Source organism: Columba livia, chromosome 5 (genome assembly GCF_036013475.1).
Source record: "Columba livia isolate bColLiv1 breed racing homer chromosome 5, bColLiv1.pat.W.v2, whole genome shotgun sequence".
Classification (NCBI taxonomy): domain Eukaryota; kingdom Metazoa; phylum Chordata; class Aves; order Columbiformes; family Columbidae; genus Columba; species Columba livia.
Window position 1 is genome coordinate 13578641 of NC_088606.1, and position 25520 is coordinate 13604160.

General features: G+C 38.4%; 1 protein-coding gene across 13 annotated transcripts in view; it reads right to left on the reverse strand.

Moving 5' to 3' along the window:
* Nucleotides 1-25520, reverse strand: part of EML1 (EMAP like 1) — a 130282-nt gene that overhangs the window by 34966 nt on the left and 69796 nt on the right. For 4 of the 13 annotated variants that reach the window (XM_065063516.1, XM_065063513.1, XM_065063512.1 and 1 more), the window contains exons 2-6: nucleotides 19704-19886; nucleotides 15477-15609; nucleotides 9797-9844; nucleotides 6404-6538; nucleotides 536-564 (exon numbers count right to left, since the gene is read on the reverse strand). In XM_065063516.1, coding sequence (XP_064919588.1) covers nucleotides 536-564; nucleotides 6404-6538; nucleotides 9797-9844; nucleotides 15477-15609; nucleotides 19704-19886 — 528 coding nt within the window. Of the gene's footprint in view, nucleotides 1-535; nucleotides 565-6403; nucleotides 6539-9796; nucleotides 9845-15476; nucleotides 15610-18084; nucleotides 18148-19703; nucleotides 19887-25520 lie in introns of all 13 variants that reach the window. The other 9 variants (XM_065063519.1, XM_065063518.1, XM_065063517.1 and 6 more) reach the window with 3 other exon arrangements.

The following is a 25520-nucleotide window of genomic DNA, read 5'->3' on the forward strand; positions in this document are numbered from 1 at the left end:
ATACCCACTATTTCACTTTTGAAATCTTTTTACAAGGATAATACATAAGTAGGAAAAACTAGAGTGGTTTTCAAATTAAGACAGACCTCCAAAACTCTAACACCTTTTTTATTTGTAATTTGACAAATTTTATTATGAGGCATTGGGACAGATGTGGCATTCTTTAACAGTAGTTGATGGCTCCCTTTTATGACTAAATTAACGTGACAGCATCATAGCTTGAACTCGGCAGATGCTTTAATTAACAAAATCTTCATAGTGCTTTGAAAGCGAAGACATATTTGGGGTAAGAAGACACAGCCTTTTTCTTCTTTGTCTTCTTACAAAGAATCCTAACTGTAAAAGAAACCTATTGGGCCAATAAAAAGTAGAGCAAACTGATCAACTTTTAAAAAATATGTCATCATTAACCTGAAAGTATCATGCTTAGATTCCCAATACCAGTTGCTAGGCATCCACAGAAAAAAAAAAAAAAAGAATGAATAAAAAAATCTATTATCACAGTTGTTTTCTTAAAAACGTTAAAAGTTCCTACCTGCACTGAACATTGGTTCCTTGGGTTTGCTGTGAAAATAACAAAGAAATTTCTATTTTAAAAAAGCAGGTACATACAGTCTGCACATATAAAGGTATCAATATAAAATTTAAAATTTAATAGAAAATATATTTAATATTTTGCGTGTGTGTACTTATAAATAAAAAAATACTTTTTCAGTTCAATTATTTACAAGGTAAATCCCCAGTCACACAATTAAAACCAGTATACATTGTGGTTCCTTGATGGTAGGTGTTAAAACTTTACGTTCAGTTTTCCTTACATCCTCAGAACTATATATTTTCCTTCACTAACTATCAAATCCTCTTCTCCTGCAGAGTCAGCCCAGTTACAGGAGAACACAGAAACTGGTCATGAGTAGCTGCATCAATTTTGGTTTCCAGTCAGTGAGATTTGTTAGTGTAAAGAAGTCTATGACTACAATAAAAAGCTGGGAATACGTTCTTAACTTCAATATCTCTCTGCATATGTGGAGCGGGGGGGGGGGGGCTACTGGATCAGTGCATGTGTGGGTGCTTGGTTATTTCATCGCTTTGTTCCCTCTGGATCCAGGGAGCAAACCAAAGCTGGAATCACACTACAGAGAGTTTACAGAAAATATGGAACTTCACAATTGTACCTTTGTGAATGACAGTACTTGGTAAAATCCAGAAAGTACAAATCCATCATGATTAAAACATCTTTTCTTTCTCACTGTACTGATGCTTGTAAGACAACCTGAAATGGTTCATCTTTTTGTCTAATTATTTGGCAGAACTTGAGGGGAAAATACATGAAGCTGTGGAGAAGGAAGAGGCAGAAAAGCTATGGAGCTCTCTGGATAGTACTACCCTGGCCAGAAGAACCATTTATTTTTCAAGAAATGCCAGTCATTTTGTTTTCTTTGTCCTTTGCTGCTGCATAATGAGGCTTGAGGGTGTTGTTTCTGTTGAAGCATGGAAGGGACACAAAGCTATGGAATGCAGTTATTTGTCCTCCCAGATCCATTTTCTTTCTATTCAGCAAAACTTTTGACATATCAGATTACTGTTGTGTGTTTCTTAGGGTGATCGCAAAAGGGTTGAAAGCCCTGCCATTCTGACAGGGAAATGCTGAAGTATTTAGTATTCCTAGAGCTGTGATGCCATCTCCGCATCCATTCTTAGACTGCAGTGGGCAGATAAAGAGAAACCAAAAAAAGAAACAAAACTGGGTTGGGTTCTTGCCCACATTTTTTTTTTTAAGCATAAAAAATTCTCTCTCTACAATAGAAGTTGTACCAAATAATTTTACAGTATTTTTCCTTTTGTCGCGATTCGACAGTTATATTAAGAGTAATACATTTACTTAATGATAAAACAAAAACAAAACAAAAAATTAGTTCTACCAATCCTAACTATCAATTTAGCAGCTTTTCATAGTATCAGCCTTGGTATTAATCATGCATCAGAATTCATGCATCAAGCTGGCGGACACAACCAATCTCGTCTATATATAACATGATATGTTGCCGCTGTTAACACCAAGATTAACATTTTCTTTTATGAATGAAGATATTTTTAGAAAATCAAAACTTTATGAGACGGAGCACTAGTCAGAAATGCTGCCATATTAGAGACAAAAGAGTCCCTAGCTCTGAAGAGACCATGCTGACTTACTCAAGCTAATCAAGCTAATGTGAAAGGATGATTCACGACAGTAATAAAGCAAATCATGTGTACTTTCTAATTATACAAGCCCTAACCACACACGCAGCTCAGAGTTCTGAGTACTCTTCCTTTTTTGTGAACTTGAGTCACATCCTACTTATCTAACATTTAGAAAGGCTTATCTTTGGCTTATAGCCATAGGGAGTTGGGGCACCTCATCATAGAATGGGAGATCATGGTCATCTCCTTACTCCTTATGCCTAAAGGTTCTTAAAATAGCTTTCTATAACATTATGTTTTTGTGTAACAAACTACAACTGGGTGCCACAGTATAAAAAAGATATTAAGCTACTATGGAGTGTCCAGAAGAGGGCTACAAAGTTGGTGAAGGGTTTGGAGGGGAAGCTGTATGAGGAGTGGCTAACATCAACTGGTTTGTTCAGCCTGGAGAAGAGAAGACTGAAAGGAGACCTCATTGTAGTTACAGCTTCCTCACAAGGGGAGGAGGAGCGGCAGGCACCAATCTCTTCTCTTTAGTGACCAGTAACAGAACCGCAGGGAATGGCAGGAAGACGTGCCAGGGGAGGTTTAGGTTGGACATTAGGAAAAGCTTCTTCACCCAGAGGGTGCAGGAGCACTGGAACAGGCTCCCCAGGGAGGTGTCACAGCCCCAAGCCTGACAGTGTTCAAGAAGAGACTGGACAACACCCTCAGACACATGGTGTGAACTGTGGGGTTGTCATATGCATGGACAGGAGCTGGACTCAATGATCCTTGTAAGTTCCTTCCATCTGAGGACATTCTATGATTCAATGACACATAACTATATATACTTAGAAAAATAATGATTTTACGATTGCCTGTTTAGATTCCTGGCATGCATTTTGCTTTATGTTTCATCTGCAGACGAGACCCAGAATCATAGACTCATAGACTATCTCAAGCTGAAAGGGACCCCTGAGGATCAATGACATAAATAATAGGGCTGTGAGTAGATCATTAAATAACACCCTCTTCCTCACTCTTTCACACATACAATTAGCTTTAGGAGGACACCCTTAGCTCCCAGCATACAGAATCATGCTCATTTTTCTTTTAGGCCCATGACACTTGTTTTATGTTTTGCACGATGGTCCAGCTGCAACAGGATGCAAAAGTCTTTCCCCAGCCTGTTCCACAGGGTCAGGATGTTCTGCCAGGTGGTGAGAGCTGTGGTGTTGAACACCCTGGGGCTGCACGTGACAGAAATCAGGGAGAACTCCCACCACACAATGATTATTCCCACAGCAGCACCAACACCACGATCTCCAGCTAAGGTAACCTAACAGGCGCTCTCCATTAGTTCCTTGGGACCCTGGCACATTATTAAGCATCATGTCTCTTCTCTCCTGAAACTCTTGAGTTCAAAATAAGTGATTTCTGATGAGTGCTGTTGCTCAACCCTTTGTGGCCTAACCACTGCAGAATGATATAATCATTGGGTTTCTATTACAACAGTATGAAAAAATTAAAAATTTACCTCAAAAACAATTTTGCAGATAACCATTAGCTCTGTCATAATGTTTTATTTCTCAGCTATTTTGGAACTCGCTGTAAGTGCACAGTACCACTTCTGTAGCTGCTAGAAGTCATATCTTTCCTTGACTTAAATGAACAACAATCTAATTAATAATCTCACCTAATTTCTTCAGTAGTTTTAATATAAAACTGATTTCAGATAATTATCCCTTTATGCAGGTAGCAGGATCTCAGCGATATTTTGAGGAAAAAAAAAAAGAGATTTTGCAAAGCCCCATACTTAGGTTTTGACAGGTTTATCTTCTACTGCAGAACATAAACAGAATTTGCCTTTTGGAGAATTGAAATTTTTTGTTAAAAAACCCGATAACATACAAGGAGAAGGGACACTGCTAAAACTTCTTTGAAAAACTACAGTTAATTGGAAAAGCAATGACACTTCACCATTGGTAGTTGTACTTCCTCCACACATTCCGGAAAGAAAAGTCTTCCCATCTAATGATAGAAATTTAAAGTTTTAAGCAAATGTTTCCATAAGAAATTTGTTTCATTTATATAAGGTGGGGTTTTTTTAAAAAAATGAGGTTCCAAAATAAGGGCTGTTGCAAAAATTTGATATGTGCAGCAGAGCAGGAAGTTATACATATATGCAAAAAAAAAGTTAAAAAAGCCTCAGAAAAACCCATCAGCAACAAGAGATCAACACAGAAAACAGAGGCAACTTCTTAATTAATTCCCTGAGACAATGAAGCTGTATGAAGTTACACACTATTGCAACACGTCATAGCACTTCCAGCTTAAATTAAGAGCAAGTTTTTATCTTCTCAGCAGTCCCTTCATTGGTCATTAATTTTTGCTTAGTTTGGCCTTTCAAAACTTTCAGGCTCACTTGTCCCTAAGAGTGCTGATATTTGGTTTTCTGCTTCAGAGCTTTTCTATCAGATGTACCAAGGTGTAAATTCCCTGTGCTAGAAGCATCTGAGAGGTTTAGTAACAATTTTGCCCAAGTCTGCACATGCAGAAAGAGACATGGCTCTGAAGTAATCCCATAAAAGACTGGTTTTCCTCTCAGAAGTGGTATTTCTGTAGGGATTACTTAAAGATTTTTTTTTTTGCAGTTATATGTGTCTTTTAGGAAATTTAAAGTGAAGTACAAAAATCTTGAAAACAGAACCAAAACCACTTCTACTCAGTACCATTGCTGTGTCCTCATCTCTTCAAAATACATTCCCCAGAGGCTACCTGTGGCTAATAATTATTTTACAAAAAAATTAAGAAAAAGAAATCATATGATGAGATAAATACAAGTTTTCAGTAGTGCCAGAAGGCCCAGTCCAGCAGAATTCTGTTGGCTTATAAAAAACTCATTCACATGCCTAGATGCACATTGCCAAGATGATTTTACACTTGCTAAACTTTTAGTTTGTGTAAATATTTAATTTACACAATTAAATGATGTTATGATATTCTTAATTTTTCCATTATTCCCAAATTTGCTAAGCCTCTCACCAGTTTCATAAACTTTGCACACTTGCTGCCTTGCTTCACAGCTGAAAACATAAGCCAAGAAACTATTAATAATTTCAAGACTCATATTCAGGTTGCCCATTAGTACACAACAACCTCAGTCACTCCTTACATCAAGTAAAGGTGCTGAAGGGATAGAAAGGGAGGCTGATTTGTGCCATACCATCAGCTCATGAGCAACCCAGCGACTCCTATGACAGCACTGATGCCAATACAGAGCAGCTAAATTAAGTTATTATGTGATCTCCATTAGCATTCTGTTCCTGTGGTGACATCGTCTGTGAGGCAGTGAGACAGTACTATCAACACCACCTTTTGGTGGTGGGAAACTGGATTAGGACAGATGAAGTGAAATGGCCAGGACTAAAACCTGTCTAGGAAATCTGGGAAAGAGCCAGTTTGAGCAACACAGTGACTTTGTCACAAGTATTGATGAATCAGCTATTTGTTCAAGACCATCTTGAGTCTGAAACCCTTGAGCAAGACATTCTCTTTTCCTTGCACTGTCAGTCATGCAGAGAAGCATCATCAGAGCCATACAGAGACAGGCATCCCTTTATTCCACTTTGTGTTGGATAGATATTGTAAGCCTCTTCATCCATTTCTCACCTGTGACCCTTGTACTGTGATGGTCATTGCTCAGACTGGCCTGACATCGGTCTACATGTGGGAGGTGGTGAGTGATTGCCTTTCCAACACTTGTTTTGGTTTTTTTCTTCCTCTTTCCTTCACTTATTAAACTGTCTTTGTCTTAACCTATGAGTTTTCTCACTTGTACACATCCTACCCTCTTCCCCCATCCTGCTGGGGATGAGTGAGTGGTTGTGTGGTGCTCAGCTGCCAGCGGGGGCCAAGGCACCACAATCAGGAACTTGAAGAACTACATGTCAGGAACCACTGATGTGGAAACCACTAAGATAATGGAGAAGCACATTTAACGATTATGAACTTTTTTGGGCAACTCAAGGTTCTCACACTGTTCATGGTTTGGAAATAAGGCAAATAAATGTCATCTAAATTTGAAAAACTGTTTAAAATGTTTTAAAATATACTTCTGTCCAACTGTTGCAGCTTTTGAAGAAAGCTTCCAATATTCTCTACACTAAGTAAACTACTTTCATCATTAGGACAGTTAGGCAAAGAAACTAAGAGATTCATATTTTGATAACATTACCTTTCGCTGTTCTTTTTACCGCTAGATGAACTGCTGGTGGATCCAGTGCGGTTGCGACTCCCTTTGGAATCTCCATAACTTTCCCTCCTACCGCCCGGGGACACACGCTCAGCTGAACTGGTTCTCTTAACAGTGCTAATGAAAAAAGGAGCAAGTTTTACAATGGCACTTGTAAAAGCACATATCCCTATGACAAATATTTTTGAGAAACTTATCAAGTAGAATGCTGACGATAAAAATAACAACAACTTTGTTTTTAATCATAACTTGATTGGCTAAAGAGCCTACATAAGAGTTTTGTTGAGTACCTAGTGCAACAGAAACAAACATACTGCTTTTTCTTTGATCATAATATAGAAGATGGGCTAAACCAGTATCAGAGTAAGCTTCAGTATCTATTTTCCAGGTCACATTTCAAATCTCTGACTACCACTCCACGCTCCTGGAGTTTTGGATTCTCTTAACAAGAAGTGAAAGATTTAAAAAGAAAGCATATTACCTGACACCTCCACTCAGACTACAGGGAATGTCAAAAGTATGTCAAAATTTGAGTACCAGCAAGCTAACTTTGTGTCATCCTTCAATATCAATTATTCTGTAGTTCAAAGGTAGTTTTAACATACCGCAAAGTGAAATTAATGGTGAGCTAGCCCACATTTCTTCATTAGCTTGTCAAAAATGCGTGGCTCCTATTTACACATATGAACAGATTAGATTCCCCACATCACCTGACAAGGGGTTTCTCAAAAGCTTAAAGCTTGCCTTACTGTCTTATTCTTCAACCATCCTTCCTGCCAAGATAACTGTTGGGAGCTCTTGTTTGACTTTATGGCACCTTTTAGATACCCAGCTCTCTCTGATGGAAAAACATGAGTGAAAACACAAGCAGTATTACTTAGTAAGTTAAGAGAAGTCCACTCAGAGCTTGCACCTAATAGGAGACAAATATTATGGTTATGCATTAGTTCAAAGCACTTCTCCCTAAAGCAGTTCTTCTTGACGGGAGAGGGAGCAGCTGAGGGTGAGGCCCCGAGCCGGGCAATGCTCTTCCCTTTGCTGCAGCCCCTGCGCGGCACAGAGGCACAGGCAGCGGCACCCGCACCCAGGCAGGAATCGCCCCCATGGCAGGAACGACAGGAACCTGGTGTCAGGGTCACCTCCCCCACCCCAGTCCTGTGCTATTTCACCACCTCTAAAGAGCAGAATAGAAATGTCTTCTTTACCCCTAACATCCTCACCACTAAATGACCGCCTTTAGCAGCTCCCTCGGCCCAGAAGCCATGGACACCAAGCTCACAATCTTAACACTCGCGCCCCTCTGCCCAAATCCCAACCACAAAGCCCCTCTTCCAACAAGAACTTCAGTTCTTTCTGTTCCTGCTCCTTCAAGGCCCAATCTCATCCCAGCTGGCCCCTTTACCAGCCAGCTCCCCTTTGACCTCCATATGCCCCCAGGGATGCTCTGCTTACCATAGGGCTCATCCCAAGTATCCATGAGGACCATCCCAAATCCCACTATAAGACCCCAACAACTATTCCTACCCAGTCATCCCAGTTAGCTCCTCAGGCTCTGTCCCACTTTGCATGTGATCTAAGTGGCACTGGCTTTTCATAACTAAGGGAAATGAGACAGACGTTTCTATCCAGTCAAAAAATATTCAGCTTATCATCTGTACACCACCATTGATACACTAAATATATAAATATATATATATATGTATATATATTCTTGCTCGCTGATGTCTTTTTGCCAGCAAGGGGCGAGTGTTTCAACATCTCAGCTGAGGCCCAGTAACCAGAGTCTTTCTGCAAAGCAATGGCCTTCAGGAAGGAGGGAAGCAGCCCCGACTAGGGCAGCCCCAAAGAGCAGATGCAGGTTAAGATGCATCTCAGGTAGCAAGACAAAAAACTTTCTGGAACATGCAGTGCTAGAACGGACGTTCAGTGCTGCATTTTTGTATTAAAACCAAGCATGAAGCAAATGATTAAGCTTGAATTTTAAAAATGCTGTTTCTCTGGAGAGTGTCACGTAAGAGAGCAAGCAGAATGCAAAGTTACACACAAGCACAGAACAAAAAACATTCAACAAGAGAAAGGAAAAGGCAGTAAAAAGAATTTAATTCTGTCTTTATTTCAAACATAAGTATCTCCTACACTAGCCTAACATTATCCAAGTCGTCTCAATGTCAAACACGAGAAAAACTCCTCTAGTAAATTAAATAATATACTGTTATCATTTAACTGTTCTCCTGCATCTCATAACACCATCCAATTTAATACTACTCCAGTTAAAAAATAAAGCCTTGATCCCAAAAATGCTTGCACCACATAAATTATCTTTATTAACATGAGCCCTTAGACTGCTTTATGTACAGTACTTGCAAAAACATCCTCTGTGTGATTTTGCGGGATCAAACCTTTCTTTTGGCATCTTTTTCTGGCTAAGGAAAAGGCACTCTCAGCCTATCCTGAAATTAAATTAAGGAAATCAACAAATTATATTAATGTTAGTAAAAAATGTTAGTTACAGAAGCAATTTTAAACTAATTTTAATGTTGCTTGGGCTTTTATTTTTATAGCTATCAACATTCAAGAGATGAACTGGTGGATAAAATCCAACGGGTGGGACTAAAGCTTAAAAGTGTAATCCTATCTTCTTTCTGAATAATGAAGTCTCATATCAGTACAAAAACTACTTTTACCACAAGAACAAAATTATGTTAAAATCTTTTGGCTTATGTCCATCACTGCTTAAACTAATTTGCAATGCTATCTTCTGACAAATTTTATTTTAAACTTCCTCACTGGGCTTTTGTTGTTGTTGAAGTATTAGCAGGTGGCTGGAAAAGAGAATTGTAATTTCATTACATTAACTCAGTTTTGGCATATATACATTTTAGTAGCTATAGTGCTAAAGACTGGCGATTATATCCATGGCTACAGTAGACACAGTCACTTGGGGAGAAATTTAAAATGACAGAAAATATTCATTTAACTTACAGGTTTGGAAGAATATAACCGGATTTCAGAATTTGCCTTCCACATTAGTGATATGAAAGGAGAGCATTTTCAATTATTTCAAAAGATAACATTTGGTAACACAATTTTTAACTTGTATAAGACAGCAATGTGGTCTAATAAAACACCCCATAACAAAAATTACGTTAGCATGAGATAATGCAGATACCAAAATTGAAATGATTATTACATCTGGCAATGTATTTATCAATGATGACAAAAATGTACTTCTGAAGATGTTAAAAATGGGTGTAATAATTAAAGTTCTACCGTGTTAATGCTTGTACTAAAACAGGCACTTTCTATGTGTTGAACGGAAAGGGAAAGGAAAAACAAGTGAGCTTGAACGCTACAAAGCTATTAAGGATCCCTCACCTTAGAGCAGGCTTTTTCAGTTTGCATGCATTGAGAAGATTCACAGACCTGCTTAATCCAGATTGAGAGGTGCGTAAACAAAGCAGAATAAAAAGTGAATGCAACAATAAAATGTGGAAACAAGACATTTAAAACACTTACATTAAAAGACATAATTGCATGCTTTCAAGATATGAAGTCACGTGCAAGAGTAAACAATACAGTGCTTATTGACTCAGGTAGATGTTTGATCATTTCAAACCATACATTTAAGAACACCAATGTATCTTTGAATGACAAAATCTCAGCAATGCTCCAATACACGGACCGTTTCTAAAAAAGCGATTTAAAATAAAAAAGAAAGAAAATCAAAGAGGCTGTCTGAAGAAACAAGACAGATGATCCAGCTAGAATACAAACACTATTAAAAAAGCAACAATAAAGACAAGAACATAAATCCTCATATATACATACATACACCACTGCATAGCATGAATGTTTCGGGTGGTTGCATTACTGAACTGTGGTAAACAAATCTGGCTAAAATTAAAAAATATATATATTTAATTACCAAAATCTGTGGGGGGGGAAAAGAAAGCTTTCCAATAAAATAAATTAAAATAGTGCATACTCCTCTTAGTAACTGATTATATTAACAATATTTTGAAACTTGTCTAATACCCTTTCTGACCCTCATTTAAATCAATTAGAATAAATTCAAGAATAATATATGACTTTAATTTCACTATGCCTTTGAGCAAAATGCACTAATAACTTTAATTGTCAGAGATGTAGTGAAATGGTATAATAGTTTCACCACTCAAAGTTCAATGGAGAGGGATTTATTTTTTAATTTATACTATTTTTATTTTACAACAGTTTCTTTGACAGACAACTGTTAAATAGAAGACGTAATTGAAGGTTCGATACAGAGGTCGTGTGTGTGTCAGTTACAAACCATCGCTGCCCCCAGAACAGAACGCAGAACATTAATTCCGGGCGACCGAACAACTTCCTAGGGGCCATGTGTTTAGAGTTTAGAAGAACAGGAATTTATCATATTAAAGTATTTTATTCTCCCTACAAACAAAGCTCTTTATGTTTCCTTTGTTCCAGCTTCTTCCTTTTGATCTCCATTGTCAGAGTTCTGCACCATTGTGATACTTTACAATCTGCTGGGGGAGAAAGAATGACTGATTGTCTCCTTTTGAAAGGCAAAGTACGCGCCAGCCCCTGCCTGCAGCAGCATCCCCACTGGGAAAGGTGCCCTCTGCATTCTCCTCCTCACGGTTTTTTTTTTCTTCCTTTCTCCCCCTCAACTCTTGGAAACAAAGCTATCCTAGATGAGCCACAAAACTCTTAGATTTTAATAGGGAACACAAAACATTACGACTGTGTGCTGGCCAAACGCCAAAGACAAATCGAGTGTTAAGCAGGGAACTTCAAGCCACATTACATCTGAAAGTATGAGTGCAGGGGGAAGGGAAAGTTCTGCTCACAATCCACTAAACTCATCTCATTCTGAAGGAAAATTTCAAATAATTGTTCTATGTACAAAGTTCAGAACAAAAATATAGCAGCATTCAAAAAGCTGGTACTTGAAATAGCTTTTACACTTCAACTGCACAAAAGCAGTAAATATCTTAATTTTCAAATCAAACCCTCTGAGTGAAGGCTTTTTGTGAACATGGTTTTGAAGCACTTTACAAAAGCAGGTAATTCTCAGTTGTCTGTGTCAGGTGATTGCCCAGCCCATCACCAAGTCCCTCCAGCTGTGCTCAGTGGGTTTGCAGCTGGAGGCCACCCAGCTGTGCTCACAGGGCTCCATGCCCTGAGCACCGCAGCACCTGGTGGCACCAGGCCAGAATTTTTGGTCCCAGTACCCCCAGCATCACCAGGTTTTTATCTTGCATTGTATTGCCACCAAGTACTTTTATAATCCAACTGAATGATGTTTTGTATTTGTGCTTTTGCTCTGTTCAGGTTATTTCATGCCTTCCCTAACTTGGATAATTGGGTGTTGACTGTACAAGATCTGAACACTGAAGGGGGGGTTCGTGCCCTCAATTCTAATTGAAGTCAGAGACAGCTGAGGTTGCTCAACACTTTGCAAGATCTGGATTTAATTATCACATTAGGCCCTATAACAACCTACTGATACCTAGAGATACACATTTTACATATGGAAATCTGATATGCATAGAGGTTAAATGATTTGCATAAGGTCACTGAGAGAATACATGCAGAACTCAAATAAAAGCCTCCTAGTGCCACCCTTTCCGCCTCCAGCCTTTTTTATCACCTCCAATTTTGCATTCCTGCCAGAAGTCATTTCCATTTCAAATATTAAATGGGAAATCGGAAAATGTAGTGAACTCTGAACTGCATCTCCTTGGTAATCCAGCACGGGGGATAAGCTGCGGGCCAACCTGCAGTTCCAATGCGTTAACCAACGCATTTACATATGGCTACTGTAGGAAATGTGATTGTGTGTGCAGACGTATCAGTAAGTACATCTGTTTCTAAGCAGTGGAATGTATGGATGCACACTTGGTCCCCACAGAGATTATTTGCATGTATTTATATAAATATGCATGACATACCGGTTCAAGGGACAGACTGATGTCATTTCAATTCGACATTGCACATTTCCTAACCTAAGTGGTGAAAGTGTCAGAGAACAGAGGAATCAGAAGTTACTTATTTGTAATCCCCCTTTTCAAAAGGGTGTTTGGTAAAACATTTGGGAAGGACTCCATTCACCTGGTGGTTTGCCTCTCTTAAAATATGGTCACGGCTAAGAAAAAAATTGAAGATGATGTTTTCTACTGTAGTAATCCTAGCAGATATTTGTAATTCCCAACAGCAGACCAAAGATGCAAAAGATTACTCAGAAAAAAAAAGAACACACCATTTTTTTCTTTCTTTTTCTTTCACTTTTCCACTTTAACTTTTTCACATTTAAAAAAATTTCAATTTTTTCAATTCTGCACCTATGTTGTGCAAGAAAATTATTAAAACTATCCAAGCAGAAATTGCACTTTAAAACATCTATAAACACTTACTACTATTAAGAGCTGTTATGCCACATTACCATATTTTGGACTAAAGAACACATATACTACCAAGCAGCAGTAGGTTTGGAATCAGTTTATAAAAAAAGAGCACTATAAAAACATAATTGCTTAGCAGAAATCAGAACTAAAAAAAAATATTTTAAATTCCATGTCATCTATATACTGTTCAACACCGAGTGAAGCTTTAACACAAACAAGCTCTAACCCTTAAGAAAGGGAAGCTATTTGATCTTGCTGATGTATTTCCATTGCTGTTTTATACATACACACTTACAGTTCCTGAAGGTAAAATGGTTCAGTATAAATACAAAGCATGAAAGAATTAATGAATGCATAATGAATTAATCTACTTGACTATTTGCAAGAAAGCTATTTGGAACACTTAATACATAGTCTTTGAATTCTGAATATTTGGAGCACAATTTACCACAAAAACATGAAATCCCACCAGTTATTTTAAGTTTCATTATCAAATTATAAAAGTAGAGAATAATTTACCGAAAACAAGTTTTGTACAGTAATTCATAGGTGAGGTCCATACCATTCCACTCTCTTCTTGTTCAAGTGTATTTATAAGCAAGGCATAAAAATATACTTTAACATAACTGAATAAAGAATAAAATTAAGGAACAAAATTTACATATTAAATACAATCAATACAGAATTTTAGAGCATTTGAAGGCAATATGAATTTCACAGCACTAGAATTTATAATTTCTTTTTTCAAGACATGAAATAACTCTGCTCTCCTAAGCACTCTTAATAAGTGTGCATCTATAACAGCAAAACTGCCCATGTGTATTCTTTCTTTTCCAAAACTGAATACACATTTTTGTGCTGTATATTTAAAGCACCTTCAGTTTAGCACCTTCAGCAAAGAGAAGGGATAAAGCTTAATAAAAGGACATTAAAGTCCTTATCCTGTGGAAGACTCTCATACAAGAACCAAGACAACCATCGAATGCTCCCTGAGGACTTTCCCACTGGCACTGAAGGAATCCAGCTGCAGCTGGGTCCGGTGGAAGGGCTGTAGGATGTCACTTATCTGCAGCAAACCTGAGCTAGGGGAATGCCCACAGGCTGCAGGCAACCCCTGTGGGCCACCTGAATTACACAAAGGACCCTCAGAACAGAGAAAGAACAAGTACAACCTTGACCTGCATTTCATCCACCCTACTCTGGGGCAGAAAGTCCTACACTGAACCTTCCAGAGAGGGAACAGAGACTCAGGAATCATACTCTTGGTGTACAAGCGAAGCTTGCTAATGCTTGTGCTCTCTCATGTGTTTCATAAATACCGCTTGAAACTTCATTACTAAGAATGAAATTAAGAGAATTATTCAGAAAACATAAAGAACAGATTTCTTTAAAAATTCAGCACATACAAAATAGTACTCCTTTTTGAACACTAATAAGGCCCTTTTTTAACAGGTAGGTTCTTTCGCCCATTTTCAAAATTCTGCTAACATAATTCTGATAATGGAACAGTTTGTATTCTTATCTTACGGGCTGATTCAGGCAAACCTGCCAAAACCTTCAGCTGTAGCAATCCCCAGTTCATAAGCGCTTACAAGAGTTCATTTGTGCAACACTGGAACAAATATGGTGTTTTCCAATTTTAATTGTGCACAGTGTAGCTTCTCTACAGTAACAAAACCTGGAGTTTCCTGGAAAATCAGTCCCCTTCAACACGGTAACAAAGAGAGGCACATCCTTAGTCACCACCTCCCCTTTAAGGAAAAATTCTCTTAACAAAAGAGGCCTCAGATCTTAGCAGGTTAATGCTCTCTTCTCCTCAGCTTGCCCCCCTCAGAGCTGACAGCATCATCAGGACAAAAAGCTGAGTATGACACACAACAAAAGAAATTTAAACAACCCTCACACACAATATCATCTTTTACAGGCAAGCCACACAGCAGATTAGCACCACAGTAACTGCCACATGAAACCTGAACTTGATGCACCCGATCCGCTACGCTCCTTTTCGTCTAGATGTATAAAACATGTAGCCCACTTAAAAACAAGCACACATACACAGAGCAAATTGAGGCAGAGCACTAATTTTAAAAGGACTTAAATACATGCTAATGGTAAGATATCTAAAGATGGATGTTTTCATTTGCATAAATATGTGCTAGGCATAGGATTCCCCTCCTCCCTGAGATGCTTCTAACATTGCACATGCAGTTTGTATGATAATTTTTAGTGAGAGAAAACCATGAAATGTAACATGCAGATTTGTAATGTCAGCATGGTTTCACTACAGACTATATATTTTCTACTGGCTTCTAAAAGAATCCTTGCACTACTTTTCATGTCACGTTGTACAACAGCACAGTGGAAATGCTTTATTCTCTATACGCTACACTGCAGTAGCAAGAAAATAACACACACCAGTAGACCAAGCATTGTGCATTCTTTCAATATTCATGGTAATAACCTTCATTCTAATTAGACCAAATAAGTTAAAGCCTCTTAAGAACGAAATCCATCCCTCCTTTTCATTCTGAACTAAATATTTAGACCACAGCTTTGCAAGTAAGAAGAACTATGTATCTAGAAGCTTAAAAGGGAAAATAGGCTATTTTGTCAGTTTAATGATGATGTTTCTGATAGATGCGTACCTTTTTGCTGCTGGTGATACAGTCTCCTTTCTGGTTCCTGACGGGGAAGGTAAAGAGCCACTTGGTTTCTTTGGTAACACAGTTCCATTATTAACAGTAGTCCTTAAAGGCAGGGTTTGTACCAGCGGTCTCGCTGCAAAACAAGCAGAACATGAAATCGGTGTTTACACTTCCTTTTTTTTAATTTATTTCCCCCAGCAAACAACATTAGAATGTTCAAAAATATCTGTGTGGTAAGCCATTTTTCTTCCCCTATTGCCAAATGCACCATAGATTAGGGTTTTAATAAGGAGGATTTCTTTTTTTCATATTTAATCATATCAAGCAAATCATCTGCATGTGGCTTACACACAGCTATAACCAGCCTCACCTGTAAAACTCTGTCCTAGTTCAAGGAGGTTGCTGGTAAGTGTAAAGGTACCCACTGCCACCCAAACCCATCCTGCTCTCTTAAAAGAGCATCTGCCTCCTGCTCACCTGGACGGTGTTCAGAGGACATCTAGAAATCGAAGGCAGGTTGACATCCCAGAAACTCCTGCTCTTTACCCCTCAATGTTCCTGCAGGTTTTCCACAACCAAATGATCTATTAAGAAATCATTATTCCCTGAAAAATTTCCTTCTTATCAAGAACATGGGCTTATGTCTGGCAAAAAGGAATTTTACCCTTTAGTCAGAAAAAGTGATTGAAACCAGCAGAACAGTGGGTTTAATCAGCTGACATTATCTACCTTTGTTCTTCTGATCAAATTTTGGCTCAAAAAATGACAGAAGTCATACCTGTAATTAATAGGAGAATAACCAAAAACTCCCATTCAAGTACGTTAGAAATTAGTTGCAAAAACAAACAGTAGTCAAAACTGCAGGCAATGAGTACAAACACAAAAACTAGAGCAGACCATACCCTGAAAACACAGACACAAACACAACTAGTGCTCTCCCTACAGCGGGGAAGAAAGCTGTGTACATCACTTGAAATTTGACAGAACATCGTATCACGAGCCAGCTTTGTAAAAATGCCAAAAGTCTCCGGGTTCAGAGAAACAACACCCGAGAGAAGGCAGCAGTCACAAGTCATTTAAGGAACACAAAATAAAATTTCACTGAACTTGGAGATGGCAGAGAGAATATCTAAAAATGCTCTTTGAAATGAGACTGCTGAGGATAAATGATCTAAAAAACTAAGCCAAAACACTAACAATTGTATACAGTCCTAAGTTATACAATAACATCTTATGTAGCATTGACAGCAAGCATTTCTTGACCTGATAATCTGAAATTTTAAAATAATGACCAAAAAAATAAAGGTAGCTGTAAAAGCCTGTGCCTTGAGAAGATTAAAGCAGGAAATTCGGTCTACCTGGGAGTGCAAGTTTCAAAACAAACTTTGTCTTGAAATTTTCTTAGAATATATACTTGCTTGTTATGTATTCATCATTTATTTGTTCATAGAAGAGGAACTTAGAAAGAAACCTATAAGGAAATATTGAAGGAATGAAGCTTATTTGACACAGAAGACTGAAGGATGATGTGAAAACAAATGAACAAAGGAAAATAAAAAAGACTGAAGTCTCCATGCTGACTAAGGATCTAAAAGCCTGTAACTGCAGATTGAAAGTGTGAGACAATATCATTCTTACCAAAGACAGGAGGAGCATGGGCTCTCTGTTTTAACAGGAAGCTTTAAGGAAAGGCTCAACAAGAGTTAAACAAATGCACAGTTCTTTCTAGCCCTGGCTTCCATGATCTGTTTTAACAGACCAATGCCATCTTTCGAGCTTATATAAAAGACCTAAAATTCACCATGCTTTGGCTTCTCATGCTTCTATTTATTATTTTTTTATTAAGGGATTCAGATATAATGATCCTATTCACTTATACAGTATTCATTCTTCCAAATTAAATTATTTCTACAGTTTCATGCTGGATGCTCTACTGCTTGTTTCCTCACTAATTGCTGCAATGCCATAATTAATCTGTATGTATAAAGTTAATTCTGTTGCATGTAACAGAATCAGAGAGCCGCAGTTGAGCAGCTGTAGGCTTGTTTCCTGACATTCTGTAGCTCAAAAAACTTCAATGAGGCTTTGAGATCAGGAATTAGAATAAGAATCAAAGTTAAATAAATGATTAAAATATTTTCCTCCTTCATAGTTATATAAAAAATGCCTATTAAAAAGTAGCGGGAGTGAACTAGCTGGATCCTATTCACTCTCCTAACCTTACAAAATCAAATCTACCAGCAGCCAGGAATAAGCCCTGCAACTTTTATCACAGATTTTGCTTCAAATCCAGCACCAGCCCAGAACCCACACTTCCGGAGCTGGAGATTTAAAGATCTAACCCCATGATCAGCTAGCACAGAAAGCAACACCACAGAACTCTCACACGGCACACAGAAAAACTACTCGTTATACAATTAATACACTGTTTACTCTGGAGTCACTTAGTTCTATTTACAGCTGCGAGTTCACACCAGTGGTAACTGACAGAACAGTCAAACAACCCCAAACGTGTCCTGGCTGTTAGAAGTCAGTAACTCAAACACATTGGTATTATTGCTTTGTCAGTAAGGTTTATTTTGGTAGTTCTGTTGCTTCAAGGTCTTACCTGTGGTAGCAGGACTGACATGTTTATCAGCCTCAGCAGCAGCTTTTTTAATCATACTCTGATCTATGGATTAATAGGGCTGTTAAGTTTACAAACAAACCAATAATGGCAAAAGGAAAGAACAACAAACACAAGTAAAACAAAGGCAGGAAATCATACTGAACTCCACCAAGTAGCTGAACTAAATAACGAATGGGGGAGGAAAACAAAATAAAACAAAACACCATCAGTGAAGGAGCTCCACAAATGGCCAAGGTAAGCAGCTCACTTTCTGTTATGTATGCTGCTCCTAAGCTGCCTGCCTCAAGTCCAGAACAAGAACATGCACAAAGACCAAAAACAAGCTGAAGCTTTTTTCCAAGATCACAGACACTTCCTGCATATTCTAACAACATGATATACGATCAATCTCATTGTGTAAGTCTGTCCCTTTCTCCTTTTCTCATCTCCAGACACAAAACAAAACAACCATGACATCTCAGTTCAGCAAGTAGCTCCTTACCTACGCTGTTAAATCAATGCCTAAAAGTAAATATCTGTCACAAAGTCACAAATATATAACTGAGATGAAAGGAAGTTCAAATTTCCAGCTGAGAAAATTATGAATCCATAACTACATATCATACTTTCAATGGGAATTCAGTTTCTAATTTATATTAAAACATATTGTGACCCCAAAAGAAACAATTTCTTAATTTAGACAATAGGGAGCCTGTGAAGTCAGCCATATTTTATTTCCACATCTAGGTTGCCACCACTCTTACTCCTAAGATATCCCAAAAATACTCCTTGCAGTCCTGCTAAGCTGCAGACAGGTAGTCTCCCCAGCTTTTGCTGCCTCACAGACTACAGCAAATCACACCAGCTGGCTTCTATTAAACCTTTACTACTGCAAAGCACTGGGTGTTCAACTCCATCTCTTCCGATTTGTGTACAGATCAACCCATTCTCACAAAGCAGGAACCAAGAGAGAGCTCACTGTGCAGATGTGCACAGCCCAGCATGCTGTGAGCAGCAACATCTGTCACTCGTGCCACGTTGCTGGCTCTGGATCTGCTGAGATGGAACAGGGTCAGGCACCAGGCACAGCTTTACCTGTCCCTCCTGCCCCAGCAGCTTGTGTTGCACCATCTCCTTGGTCACATCACGCAGCGCTAGCTCACAGCTCTGTCTTTGGCTATGCCTGCACCATCCAGCGACACTTAAGACATTTTAAATTACATTAAAACTGCACTTTATTTAAATTTAATTAATGTTTTCTATCAGAGAAAAGCTCTTAGGAGTTTCATTCCCAGAAGATGATGCATTCCCTAAAGAGTTTATCAACTGATCTTGATCAAAAGTCAGGAAGTTGTAGTCGTGGTTAAACTTAGGAAGTAAATTAAGCACTGAGAACATGGAAATGCTTTGCTGGTTCATGGAAACTTTAGAAGCTCACAAATTTAACCACTTAGATTTTTATGTGTTCTCCTTTATGGGTTAAATTTCAAATATATTTTATTTTGAGTTTGACTTCTTGATTTTGAGCATTTCAGATATCTAAAGAATAGCCTGTTTTAATACGTATCAAACATTCACTGAATTGCACTTCCTATTTTACATATATCTGAAATGCAAACCTTTGGTAGGTCCTTTCTTGTTCTGCATGGCCTGCTGTTCCTCTGTAATATTCAAGCGTCGAACCACATCAGCAAGGGCAGATTTGAGTAGCTGGATGTCATCTTCCTGCATCTGGACACGTTGCTCCAGAGAGGCAATGCGATCCGTCACCTCCATACTGCTTGCAGCAGAAGCACTGTCATCTAAGTAAAAGAGCAGAAAAAGATGCATTATCAACAATCTGTATCCACCAAGGAACACCTTCTATAACAGGCTCAACTGGCTGCAGCAAAAAACACGGTGTTTCTCAGAGTTGATGACCTACTGAGGAAGAAAGTTCTTAAGTTACCAAAAGGAAGAGATGGAAATAAATTAAAAAATAAATAAATAAAAAGAGAGTACCTAAGTACCATGTGATAATGAGGTTGGCTCCAGGGCTACTTAGTGTTAACTGGGCCCCACTATCATTCATTTACATGTCTGAACCAGAGTGATCAACCATCACCCTTCACTGTTCTGCTCAACACAACCCTCTGGCATTGGCCGGTGCTCAGGTGCAGAGCCGTCCTCTCCGATGCGCTACACACCCTTCTGGATTTTTCTTTCTCACATGTGTGATAGAACGTATACATTAGTTGTATACAAACAACAGATAGGCTTACACTTTTCAAATTATCCTCCACAGACGGAAGAATAGATATTAACCCCATCTGCTAACCCCTAATTTGTACCAGGAGCTTTATGAGAACATTCCCTCTGACTGAAATAGAAACATTAACTGCATTCAGAATTACTCAATAATTGTACTCCTAGCCTGCAAATTCTTAAAAGGGTCATTACTTAGCATACAATTCACCCATTATTTGGAAAGAACCCACAGAAGCTTAAAGCCTACAACTCTGATGAAGGCTACACATTCTTTCCACACAAAACCAGTAACAAGAATATTTTTCCTACATGATTACTTTTGTTTCACTCCAGCTCCTATCACATAGAAACACTGTAATTTCTTACGATATTTAGTTTGGAAAAAGAAGAAGAAAGGAAACAAAAGCAATGGCAAAGATGTTGAAGTTAGTATCTATTGCAGGGTGTGGGGGGGAAGTGTTGTTTTTGAAGCGTATGGTGAGGTTTTATTAACTAGTGGATTTGAAACCTATAAAAAAAAAAGGTTGGGTATTAATTTTCTGGATCATTTTAATTAATATTAGTCAAGTGATAATTAGATTATAGCTTCCATTTGAAGACTTAAGAAGTTATACTTTAGCAAAAATGGACATTTATGCTACTATCCACAAATCATAATTGACTTCTCCCTCATTCCTAACACAACTCAACAGCATATATTTCTTCTGTTAAAGCTGACCAGTCTTTGTAAAGAAGCTGGTATTTGTTTTCATTTCTTGTGTATTTAAATTCTCCTCCATTCCAAACCAGTTTTCCACTTCTTTTGTACAATGACATAAAATGCAAGTTAAATGCCTTGTGCATCATAATAACTAGTGTTACATTTTAAAACAAAGTGTTTCAAACAGAAAAATAACAGCTTCTGAGGGCATTTAAAAGCATGTCCAAAAATGTTAATAATACATACAAACTTTTGCTATGAAGGCCTGAGGAAAAATTGCATTAAAAAAAAAAACTATTCATCTCCAAATAAGCCCAATACAAAATGTTTTCAGAATCTGTTCATAAACTGCGTTTTGGCTTCCTCACCCCTCCCACCCCCAACAGCTTTCTGCAGTTACCAAAAGCTGAATTAGAAACAACCCAGAAACAAAGACTATAACAATATCGATCGTCCATAAACGGCTACAGGCTAATATTGTTTAAGTTGCTTGTTAATTCTGTTACAGAATTTTCAGAGCATATTTGAAATATCAACGTAATTATGCTGAACACAGTGGTAATGTAAGTACCCAGTTCTGACAAACTAAACCAGAACTCAATTTCCTGAAAAATGTTTTAAACCTTTCCCCGTGACAAAGCTGTCCAAACTTTGGCCTCTATCAGACTTCTGCTCAGCACAGGACTCTGTCCTGCAGCTGCTACAGGTAATTAATCCCCAAACCCCGATTAGCAGCCGTGCTGGCAGCAGCCTGAGCTGCCTGCAGAACTTAACCTTCCCTTGCACAAACAAAAGGCCCACGCTGCTCTAATGACTTTACACTTTAACTCTGCTGGAAATAACACGGATTAGCATAGTGGACAATAGGCAACCAAATCAAAAGCTTGATTTAGCCAGTACGAGCCAAATTCAAACTTCAGCCATCCTGCCAAACTCCATATGACAAGGCATAGTTTTCTTCTTAATTCAGTCAACAAGAAATAGCCAAGTCCCAAATTCAGGGCAGAGAAGGAAACCCAGGGAGAAACCAGTTGGTGATAAAATGATCTTGTTGTGAAAGAAAACATCCTCATTAAAGTATCGATTTCACTAATTTTTAAGGGTCTAAAACCAGTAATTTTGTCTAAACATAAATCTTCAAGTAGTAAATCAGTGGCAATCGTTTATTTAGAGTCCCAAAAGCAATCACTCCCACTAAGAACAATGATGTCGGACATCTCCCTTTCTTCCTGCCCCTTCTCCCAGCTGCTGCTGGGACTCTTCCCCTCGCTGGCCAGCAAGCACCAGCAAACCCTTCCTCCGACACACCGTCCACACCTTCTGCTGTCACCGTCCTTCCTGGCCCTCAGGAACAGAACCCTCAGCCTTGCTGCCATCCACAACTTGCTTTTTTACCGTGGGTACTGCACTGGATGCAGTTCCCTTCCAAGGATGCATAAAAGTATGACATTTGAAACAACTTTCAGTAAGATTACAACTGAAGAGAAGACTTCATGGAGTCCAGTCAGACTCCACCCTGTGTGTGCATTCACAAGTAAACTGGAAAAGAGACAGAGAATATAATAAACCTATGTCTCCTGAAGAATACGAAGTTCAATTATAAAATAAGCATAACCTGTTTATTATGCGAGGACTGAATGTTCTTGCCATTGAGATCACTGCATTCGAGAGTGTTGAGCAATAAAGTTGCAACTTCAACACAACCAAATAAGCAAAGTGGTATAGTGTCAGGAAATGAAAAAACTGCTTAATGATATAAACTAACCAAACAACAAAGTCACAACAGATGTCACCTACTCTGCCCACAAGAGCAAAAGCTCTATTCTTTGCCTAACTTGTGATCTTCCTCTGCAGTACACAGCTCATCCTCAGAGCCAAGAACATTTGCAAGCAAATATTTAGCACACATTTGTAATGCAATTTATTCTCCAAGTAGAGCCATCTTATTATTATTGCTCCCAAGCCAGTATTAAATTTAAAGTGACTATATATTTTATAGCACCTAATTCCAAGTTTTCTCATGGATAAAGCACAGGGTGCTATGAGGGGAGCACAGGGGGCTGGGAGGAAGGTAGGAAGGTGAGACCTTGGGGGGTCCAGCCTGGGGACACATCTTCCCACACAGGGTCCATGGGTATGCTCACACGGTAGCAGAGTTCCAAGTGTGCTTTGGTTGTACAGTTACAGTAACTGAGGGAAAAGCGCTTCATAGTAAAGATGTAAAGATCAGCAAAACACATCAGGTGAAGCCAAGGAAATAAAAAGCATGCTTTTAAAAGGAATCCACATAAAAAGAAATTTGCAGCAATAATACACAACCATTACCACACAGCTTTACAATATAATAAGAATACCATTCTGCCAATACATACTACCCCTTTAACATTGTCAGTATACTTAGATTGGGTGACCTCTTTGCAATCTAGCTGTCATAAACCCCACAGATGTTCACTACCTTGAAAGGCATTTGAAGGAGACCATGAATCCCAACGATTTGCCTTGAAGCATTAGATCTGCTTATCAGTCACTGCCACTATTTCTGCCCATGGACAGACAGAACATTGCATCACCTACATCAGTAGCATGTTAGAATTAATAATTGCCTATTTTCTTTTCCATGGGAAGAAAAAGGACTCTTAAAGTGAAATTTATGCAACTTGTTTTCAGAAATCTGAAGTGAATCACATTCTACAAGTGTTGATTTCTTTTCATGGATTATAATGCAAGTCTAAATCACTGTCTCAATGATGTAAAGCTACATCTCATGAGATAAATGACACCTACAATGTCCAAAATTAGATAAAACAAGGAGGTATCAATTCAGATGCCTGATTTTTCATTGTAATACATATTTGAAGTAAAGCTTGGAAAGAAGAGTTATTTGTCATTTATGCTTTGCTGAGATTCTGTAGGTTTCGAAGAGAAGGCAGAGAGGGAATGTTCTTCATGCCTCTCTTTAAATTTTCCAACTGGCTAATCCATGATCTCATAGATTGGAAAGATTTCTTGTGGCAAACTAAAAGACAATACTGAGTCAGATGATTAATCTGCTTCCAGAGCGCCTTCCAGTTTTTCAGCAATTTATTACTCGAACTCAGCCAAATGTGAGGAAACATCCAAAGCAAAGCCAACAGCAGGACATGGAGGCTGTTTACAAGAACGATTTCCATACTATTTCAATGTATGTAGGCTAAAGAAAAATGCCATACTTAAACTATTAATAAAAGAGAAACATATTAAAATGCATACTATTTTCCGTAGATTTTACTTGCTGGAAAACATAAATCTGAACTGTAAATTAATGGTGTAGAAAATAAAAGACCTCCCAGAATTAATAGTTTCTCTTTTTTTTTGGGGGGGGGGGAGGGGAGAGGAACTACACAGTCCTCCCCCGCCTCCTTCCCTCCTCCCCCGAAAAGAAACTACCTGTATTTTTGCATTGTCTAATGTCTATAAGTTTTCAAAATAAGTAAGCTCTATATTATTCACTTGTTTTCTACACAGTACTAAACTACAAATTTAAAAAGCTAAAATTAATAGAGGCTTGGCATTTCCTGCACCCTCCTCAAAAGAATGACTTCATTAAACATATTCCACCTTCGCGTTATGCAGAGATTAATGTTGTCTTGTCCAGCTCTGGCCATGGCAGCTGATTAATTAGTGGAAACATTAGATATTGAGTCTGGAAAGACTGGCAAAAAAAAAAAAGAAAAAAAAAAAAGAAAAAAAGAGTTTATTCAATCTGTACGCTGCCTCTTTGGAGCAACAATTAGCAGGATCAAATTATACATTAAGCACTTCCAAAACTTTTAGTGTGTATACTGTGTATTTCATGTCTGTAAAGTACCTAGCACATTGGAGGTGTGGTTGCTAGACACAGTACTCATTAAAAGCAGCATCTTATAGTCCTGGCCAAAGCTGTCCCTGAATTTCAACATTCTGCAGGACATCAGAAAGGAAAATCTAAACCTTGTAGTGATGATAAATTCCAGCAGTGGTCTGTGGCAGAAATTAAAGATAACCCACGTGATCGAAAACACGGCAAAGGATGGCAGTGAGATGGCAGCATCACCTGCACACAGAGATATTCTTCTTCTGACGGACTGTGCCAACAAGCCTGAGCTGAGCTCAACTGGTAGGAATGCTTTCCGTCCTTGAGAGATATCAGTAAGTATGTAATTCTCTGCGCTTTTCCTGAAATTAATTGGTACGAGTATTTACATTCCTTGAAAAATGTTCTGAACTCCAGCATCGCTACTAGAGCCTTACGAAACACGCACATGGACAGACAGGAATTCCCCACCCCCAGCACACAAACAACTGTACAGCAGAACCCACCAGCAGAAAGTTAAGGGTTGCATTTTGTAAAAAAATAAGGAAACAAAAAGCACAATCCCACAGCTGAGTTTAGATAGGGAGAATTACAGACTGGATTTGACGCAGCATACTAGCGAGCAGGTAATAACACTGAATATGCTACACTTCCAGA